Source organism: Pundamilia nyererei, unplaced genomic scaffold, assembly GCF_000239375.1.
Source record: "Pundamilia nyererei isolate P.nyererei 1_Seehausen unplaced genomic scaffold, PunNye1.0 scaffold00027, whole genome shotgun sequence".
Lineage (NCBI taxonomy): Eukaryota > Metazoa > Chordata > Actinopteri > Cichliformes > Cichlidae > Pundamilia > Pundamilia nyererei.
The window spans coordinates 3,920,373-3,928,871 of NW_005187428.1; the positions used below are offsets into that span (position 1 = coordinate 3,920,373).

At 41.5% G+C, this 8,499-nt stretch overlaps 1 protein-coding gene across 1 annotated transcript in view; it reads left to right on the forward strand.

The window, feature by feature from the left end:
- srpk2 (SRSF protein kinase 2) overlaps positions 1–8,499 on the forward strand; it is a 64,741-nt gene that overhangs the window by 50,821 nt on the left and 5,421 nt on the right. Inside the window, exons 10-14 of the mRNA XM_013909584.1 lie at positions 1,585–1,903; positions 3,143–4,075; positions 6,478–6,578; positions 7,407–7,514; positions 7,616–7,685. Coding sequence (XP_013765038.1) covers positions 1,585–1,903; positions 3,143–4,075; positions 6,478–6,578; positions 7,407–7,514; positions 7,616–7,685 — 1,531 coding nt within the window. The remainder of the gene's footprint in view (positions 1–1,584; positions 1,904–3,142; positions 4,076–6,477; positions 6,579–7,406; positions 7,515–7,615; positions 7,686–8,499) is intronic.

The window sequence follows — 8,499 nt, forward strand, 5'->3', positions numbered from 1 at the left end:
CACACACACACACACACACACACACACACACACACACACACACACACACAGACACACAGACACGCACAGCACAATATTAAAAAGCAACGCACTAATTGTCTCATTTAGAGTTATTTACCTGTAGCTAGTAGTCTGTTGTTCCATATAAGACAGGATAAGCTATATTGCCAAAAGTATTTACTGGGCTGCCTTCACAGACATATGAACTTGAGTGACATCCCATTCTTAATCTATAGGTTTAATATAATGTCGGGCCAACCTTTGCAGGTATAGCAGCTTCAACTCTTCTGGGCAGGTTTTCCACAAAGTCTTGGAGTGTGTTTATGGGAATTTTTGACCAGTCTTCCAGATGCACATCAGGTCAGGTCAGACACCGATGTTGGACGATAAGGCCTGGATCATCTTTTCTGCTCTAATTCATTCCAAAGGTGTTCTGTTGAGTTGTGCTCAGCATTTTGTGTTGGCCAGTCAAGTTCTTCCACACCATCCGTGTATTCATGCGGCCATGTGGTAACAGGAAGGGGCCATCCCTAAACTGTTCCCACAAAGCTGGGAGCATGAAATTGTTTAAAATGTCTAGGTATACTGAAGCATTAAGAGTTCCTTTCAGTGGAATTCAGGGACCGAGCCCAACTCCTGAAAAACACCCCCACACCATAATCCCCCCTCCACCAAACAATGCAGTCAGACAAGTACCGTTCCCCTGGCAACCACCAAACCCAGATTGCTGATCGCTAGATGGAGAAATGTGTTTCGTCACTGGAGAGAACCCATCTCCACTGTTCTAGAGTCCAATGGCAGTGTGCTTTACACCACTGCATTCGGCACTTTGAATTGCATGGAAACCCCACAAAGCTCTCAGTGCTCTGTTCTCGAGCTAATCTGAAGGCCACATGAAGTTTGGAGGTCAATAGTTATTGACTCTGAGTTGCTGTTGTTCCCAATCATTTCCACTTTGCTATAATAACACTAACAGCCAACTGTGGAATATTTAGAAGTGAGGAAATTTCACGACTGGACTTGTTGCACAGGTGGTGTCCTATCATTCCCCGAGGTCCTGAGAGCGACCCAGCCTTTCACAAATGTTTGTAGAAGCAGTCTGCATGCCTAGCTGTTTGATTATATGATGGCCATGGAAGTGATTGAAACACCTGAATTCAATAATTTGGAAAGGTGAGTGAATGCTTTTGGCAACATAGTGTATGTGTGACACACTCACCAGTCACACAATCCTGCCCCTGATAAATGATTTAGATATTATAATTTAAGGCTAAACTAACATTGGAACAAATAAAAACAGAAATGTAAGTATATAAAACTAAACAGCAAAAATGTAACTGAAAGATGCAAAACTATTGTCTAAGCTGAGTAGAACTTTAAAGAGTTGAAGCTCAGAGGATATTAAAATTTGAAATGGAAAGCACAAAACTGCAGCTCTGATGCTCGGTTCAGTGAACATCTATAACATATAAATGAAAACACAACACTCAAAAGTATCAAAACCTTTTCTTATTTCTTTGTTTTCCCTTTTCACTGACTTTCTCTCCCTCTTTTGTGTTTTTCTTTTCTTTTTTCACCCTTCAGGTTGGAAAGATCTCCAAGAACAAGAAGAAGAAGCTGAAAAAGAAACAGAAGCGGCAAGCCGAGCTTCTGGAAAGGCGAATGCTGGAGATTGAAGCCCTGGAGAGGGAGGCAGAGAGGAGGGAAGAGAAGGCCAAAGAAGGAGGGGAGAAGGCGACGCTCGACCGCAACCTGCCTTCACCGCTGCAGCCGCCGCAACCGCCTCCGGGCCACAGCACGTCCCTGGGAGACAGCGACGATGACGACGACGATGAGGAGGACGGAGAGGACGAGGAGGAGGAGGAGGGAGGAGAGAGGCCCATCAGGCTGACTAATCATACATGTGAGTCATGACTGCAGGGTGACTGTGAAGATAAGCAATTTTACTACATTCAGACATTTGTGAATCAATCAGTAGTGCTTCAGCGTGTCAGATATGACTCAGGTGTTTTGATCATTTATAATTGTAAGTGTTTGGAATAGAAAAATGCATAAAGGCACTTTTCTCATTATAATTATCAAAAGTACATAAATACACCTGTTATTATCATGTTATATGCATTCTTATATCCCGCTCCTCCTTCAAAAAGGTTACCACGACTACGGTCCACCAGAAAAAAAACTCAAATACCAGTTGGCGACATCTTCGGCTCATTTACATTCCCTGTCACGTCTGCTTAATGTTTGTTTGGTGGTTTCCTGTGATCCTGTAGGCTATTTATAGGCTGTGTAAATTAGTTTGCTACTTGCAGCGAATCTGCTGCATTGCCTCCTCACAGCCTGTTTTTCGGCGCTCTGAATCATCGCCAGCATTTCAGATTTCAGATGAACTTAATTTGCCACTTTGTCTCAATTTAAGTGAGACAAATTGGCAAATGAGTCTGATTATCAGGCGGGCTTGAATGTTGCAAAAAATAAAACACTGTTAATCGGAAGCCTGAAGACAAGCTGCAGAAAGTCGAACATATATTGTTCTCCGCGTCCGATAACTGTTCCTAATCTGTTAGTTATCTCTTATTTGGACTCCATTTAAGCTAAAAGAAATGTTTCCTGCAGCCCGGGGATGTAATGCAACGTTCTGGTTGCATTTATTGTTTCCAATCAAATACACTGAGGGAAAAGTGAGCAATTAATAAAAATAAAAAAACTGTATTCAGGTTGTGAATAGCTAGAAGGTGAGTTATCCCAGAGAAGATCTTGGCTTTGACAGATCTGCGTCACGTGTGAGTATTTGTATGGTTTTGGTTTTAGTCTGTCTGTGAATGAATAGGATGTGGATTGGCTCCAATCACTCAACCCACGCTAGTCCTGCTGTGTATGGAAGCCTCGGCTGATTCACGAGAGGGAAAAAAAAAGAAAGAAAGGAAGAAAAACGTCTTTCTCGTCTCCCTCCTCCACCCTCTGTCTCTGCACCTTCTGCTTCTTTCATTCTTGTATTCTCGCTTTGCTACCTTCACTCCGATCTTTCTTCTCTTTTCATGCTCCTTTTCTCTCTGCCTACATCTTGTCTGATTCCACTTACTGTACATCTTCCTCCCGCCCACCAACTGTCTATAATGTTTTCCTTTTTTCTCCATGTTAGGTGCAGCACCTCCCCAGGAGCAGAGCGAGGCAACCCACATCACAGATGATGACCCTGATGAGGAGGCGGAGGAAGAAGAAGAGGAGCTTACGCCTGTCGCTGAAAAAGATGCCCCTATTCCCCCCGCCTCAGAGCAAGGCAGCGGAGATCCAACACAAGCAGAGGTTGAGCCAGAAGAGGCAGAGGAGGAAGAGGGATTAAAAGGGACAGAGAATGAGAATGAGGAGGAGGAAACAGAAGAGAAGGTAGCAGAAGAAGAAGAGGAGGAGGAGGAAGAGGAGGAAGAAGAAGAAGACGAAGAAGACGAAGAAGAAGAAGAGGAGGAGGAGGATAAAGAGACAGAGGAGCCAAAGAGTGAGAGCAAAACAGAGCAGGAGGTGGTGGTGGTGGTGGAAGAAGAGGTTTCAAAGAAGCAAGAGGGGGAGGAGGAGGACGAAGAAGAAGAGGAGGAGGAGGAAGAGGAGGAGGAAGATGAGGATGATGACACGACTACTGACCTCCTCACAGATAACACCTCCCCCATCAAACCCCACATCAATAAAACCAATTCGGTCAAAACCAACGGCCATGTTTTGTTAGGCTCTGAGGGACTGAAACCAAACCCAGGCACGCCTCCGCCTCCTTCCCCCACCCCAGAGCCTCTTCTCTGCCCCCTGGTGGAGTCTGAGCTCAGCTACACAGACAGGGACAACTCTCTGAGCTCTGGTTATGAGATGTATAACGGCGAGCTTGGAGAGCCAGGACTCACCAATGGCTCCAGTGAGCGGCATCTAGGTACAATTCCCATTTTTCCCGACTTGCCTCTGGATCCCGAGCCGGGAAACACCATTTGTGTCGGTACGGCAGACATTGAAGCAGGACCTTCACCCAACAGCCCCACTGCAGACCGCAGTCGCACCGTGTCCTCCTCGAGCACGGGAGACACACCGAAAGGTAAGATAGGATTACAGCAATTTCAAAACTCAGACTTTAATACTGAGCATGTAAACGACGATGGCTGAAAAATAGTACTGATTTTAATGATAGTGGGTGTAGCAACCATACGGTGCAGGTATAACATGAAAATTAATATGCCAGATGTGATCAAATTAAAAATGTCAGTGACTGTTTTGTGATGGAGTGATGGGCTAAAGCACTGTGACCACCGCCCACTAATGCACTGTCCACTCCAATCTCTCTCACCCATTGACTCATGCACACCTCTGTCATGTGACGCACTGAGACATTAGCTCGCATCACCCGCAAAAAAGAGACCAATGACGCTTGGAAATTGCCACAAAGCTTTACTCTTAGACTGCTCCAAATGCTTCGATAGGTGTGCGACCTGACAAAGACACTCACTAAACATTATTAAAGTGGCTCTTGAGATAATTATGACCAGATGAGTTGGACTTTGTTGCTGATTAATGGTTTATCTCTATTTAAACCACTGATGGTCAGGGGTACTCCACAAGAACTGGAGTCAACATCTGGGAACAACAACAAAGTTGCTCTCAACTAAGCTGGATTGGTTTAGTTCATCAGACTCCCCAATAGCTCCAGCACAGAGAGACACCAGCCAAGCAATCTCCTTACAACACAACCATCATATCAAACAACTGCCTAAGAGTTCATTTTAAAGTTTTAGCCGTTGTTGTGTAAGCACTGTGACAATTCACCACATCGGTGTACGTATTAACACAGCACTTCAACATAAGACAATTACTAAAGCACATCGACAGTAGCACTAATTCATTTTATTCATTTCTGCCTCAGTTTGAAACCCATAAAAAAGCCTTTTAAGGTTTTTTTAAAATCTGATTTTACTGGTTATTCATGCTATTTGCTTTAGCAGTAAATTCATTTCCCCCATAGCCTGGTGCAAAACTGTTTATTTGAGTTAGTGTTCTTGCTTTGGGTAATAAAAAAGTCCTGACTGGTAAAATAACATTGTTTGTCTGAGCTGAAAGAATACATTTTTATTTCTTTTTTAATACAATATACCATTTACAATTTCTCCTGCTACCACCATTTTTCTTGTTATACAGTCTTGTTATTCACCTCAACAGTGGTTAAAACATTTCAAGCCATCAATACATATGTTTTAGTTCTTGTGCCTCAGAGTTTCTACCATTATTTATTGTTAGGGAACATACAACAGGTAGTATAGTTCATAGAGTTGAAAAAAGGAACCTATATCCCTCTGCTATTGCAGAGGCCTAGGTTCAGCTATGCTCTGGGCATTTCCTACAGCTCTCTCCTCCAGCTTTCCTGTCTACTCTCAACTGTCCCATCACAATAAAAGCTCAAAAGGCCCCCAGAAACACTCAAACATTATTCAAGATCTCACTGAAGTGATTGTCTGAAGTCCTTGTTGTGATTCAGTATCACCAGTTGGCTCTAAACTTTTACTTTAATTACAGGATTTATCTCCAACTTCAAACAAGTCCAAGTCTGAGTAAACTTTGTGCAGTGCAGTGGTTCTAACTACACAACAAATTTAAACTCATTATTATGAACCGTTATCATAAGCTCTTATTGTAGTTGCTTTTGAAGTGTTACTGTTGTCCCATCTTGTTTTTTCATAAACTTTTTATTTTATTTTAGCATATTTGAAATATCACAGCATGATTTTTATATGTAAAATAAACATAATATAACATTCAAACTAAAAATATTATTAATAATAAAAAGTGGAATTTCAATCATTTATTGATCCATTAAAAATATTCCTTCTAAAAGTATATTTTAATATTTAACTTTGAAGCCTAGCAGTGTGTAAAAATAATATCCTGAAATATAAAAATAAAAAAAACTGAGCCAATACTACGTGTCAGTTATTTTCATCTGCATTAATCTGATTGCCTTCATATAGTATTGACACGATTTTGTTTTGCTGGACTTCCTCTCAACATTAATTATAAATTTTAATTAAAAATTGAGACCGGCATCTTATGTACTTTTATAGATCGCCCTAACATGAATAACCACTGCTGTGTTTCGAGTTTAACTTCTATTATGTTATTACTATGTAGTATAATATCGTTTCTCATTATTACATTTTAGTGTCCAAATACATTTAGGGTTTTATTTTTTGACCTAACATCCACCTACAGCCTTCTTTTTAGTATCAGTAAATGAATTAAGGTGCCAAATTTCTCATCACATTACTTCTTTACATGGCTTTGTGATACTGTCAGTGGATGCTCATGTAACTTGATGACTGCCGTGATTTCCAGAGAAAAACCTGAAATGATCCTTGTTTTAAATGCACGCCTATTCGAACATTACCATGTATAAACGCTGTCTCTTACTGTATGTTTAATCCTGCGCTGTCCCGTTATGTCCCCTGACAGTCAGAGCCAGAGCTGCAGATCTTCTGATCAACCCTCTAGATCCGCGCAACGCAGACTCTATTCGAGTCAAAATTGCTGATCTTGGAAATGCATGCTGGGTGGTAAGAAAGCAGCTGGAGTTTGATATTATTTCATTTTGACTATTTTTAAATAGTGAAAGGTGAAGCCTTTTATGTTCTGTTGAAGACAAACAGAATAATGAGTTGTACAGAGGCTGTAACCAGAGGTGACCACAGGTGCATTATGCTGTAGTTTTTAAAGACATAATAGCTCACTTTCATACTCAGAGAGGCCTGAGAGTTTCTGGAGGTGCGTTCTGTGTACCCTGTATAAATGATTGTTATTCACTGTAAGAATTCATATTTGAAACCTGTGTAGGCGGGCAAGTCGCCACAGGTTGCACAGGTCCAGATATTTTAATGAGGTTTAGAGAGGAAAACAAGAAGCAGCATAACATCAAACTCCGAGTTTCCTTCAGCGGTCCAATTACAGCTCTGCTTTCAGCAGGCTTTTTATTTTGTGTGCAGCAGCCATTATTAGAGACCGGCTGTTGAAACGAATGTACTGGCAGGAGGCGCGTTCCGGCAGCTAACGCCGCTAGAACCCATCGTTCAGATGCGCTAATCTGATCCCAAATCCTGCGCACAACAATTACACACAGTCTCACAAAACAACAGATGAAAGTGTAAATAAAAGCATCCCACACATGTCTAGATCGAGACTGTAACACACACTGAGCCAGCTGCACTCGGCAAGGCAGGACTGCACGGAGAATTTAACAGGGTTTGGTTTCCAAAGATGAAAGACAAGTGGACCCTGATCAGACGAAAACATATCAAGATGTAAGACGGGGACTATGTTTTATTGATAGATCCTGATTAAATTTTTTAGTAACAAATATCCTTCCTCTCCTCTTATTTCGCGGACAGCATAAGCACTTTACAGAGGACATTCAGACAAGGCAGTACCGCTCCATCGAAGTCCTAATAGGAGCGGGTTACAGCACTCCTGCTGACATCTGGAGCACCGCCTGCATGGTGAGGAGAACACACATGAATAACATTATTACATACATATATGCAGCTGTACTAGTTTGCAATCATTCGTTGAGAGGCGTACTCAGTATGTCCTCCTGTAGGCATTTGAGCTGGCCACTGGAGATTACCTGTTTGAGCCTCACTCTGGAGAAGACTACTCCCGCGATGAGGGTGAGTATTTAAATCTTTATGGCACAAACTGTTTTATTTCCAAATATAGGAGCAGCAGCTTCCACTGGAGAATTAATGCTGAATATTTTTAATCTTAAAACTTTAAACTGAATGTTGGAGATGTTCGGTGCAAAGTGTTTAAACTGTTTGATATTACTGCGTAAATAATTAGCTTCACAGTTTTTCTCCACTATTTGATCAACTTTATATAGAAATGTAAAACAGATTTTAAAATAGAACTGAAATCATAAAAGGACAAATAGAATAAATAATTGAAAAAGACTTGAAAAATATACTTTTGTTTATCCCTATGTAATAATGTTGGGGCTTTTGTGTCTTATCGGATAATGGAGAAAAGCTGTAATTTAAAAAAGGTAGTTTGTATTGTTAGCGCTTAAAAAAATAGCCAAAATCAGTTTAGTTTAAAGTTTAGTCAACCCCTCTCCCCACATCCTTCTATCCACTTTAAATTCTGTCCCTTGAATCTGCTGCTGTGCCTCCACACATCCACACCAAGCCCACACTTCAAACCTTAGCCCAACATTAGCCAAGTGTCCTGTGAGATTACGTGTATCTGTTTTCTGGTCCTTCTCCATCCTTTGCATGTGGACTCCAGTCATTAATCATACTAATTCTTCTAAATGTTATGTCTCGCGAAAACATGTCACATTACCAAACTGTGCAGCTTCACCCCCACATTTCTCTTTATCACTTCCCCTCATCTGGTCTTTGATCTGTCTCAGCTCATTGTGCTGTGTTTTCAGGGGGGGGGGGGCTTTTTCCCCTCAGAGCATGTGACACACAGTTGGCTCCC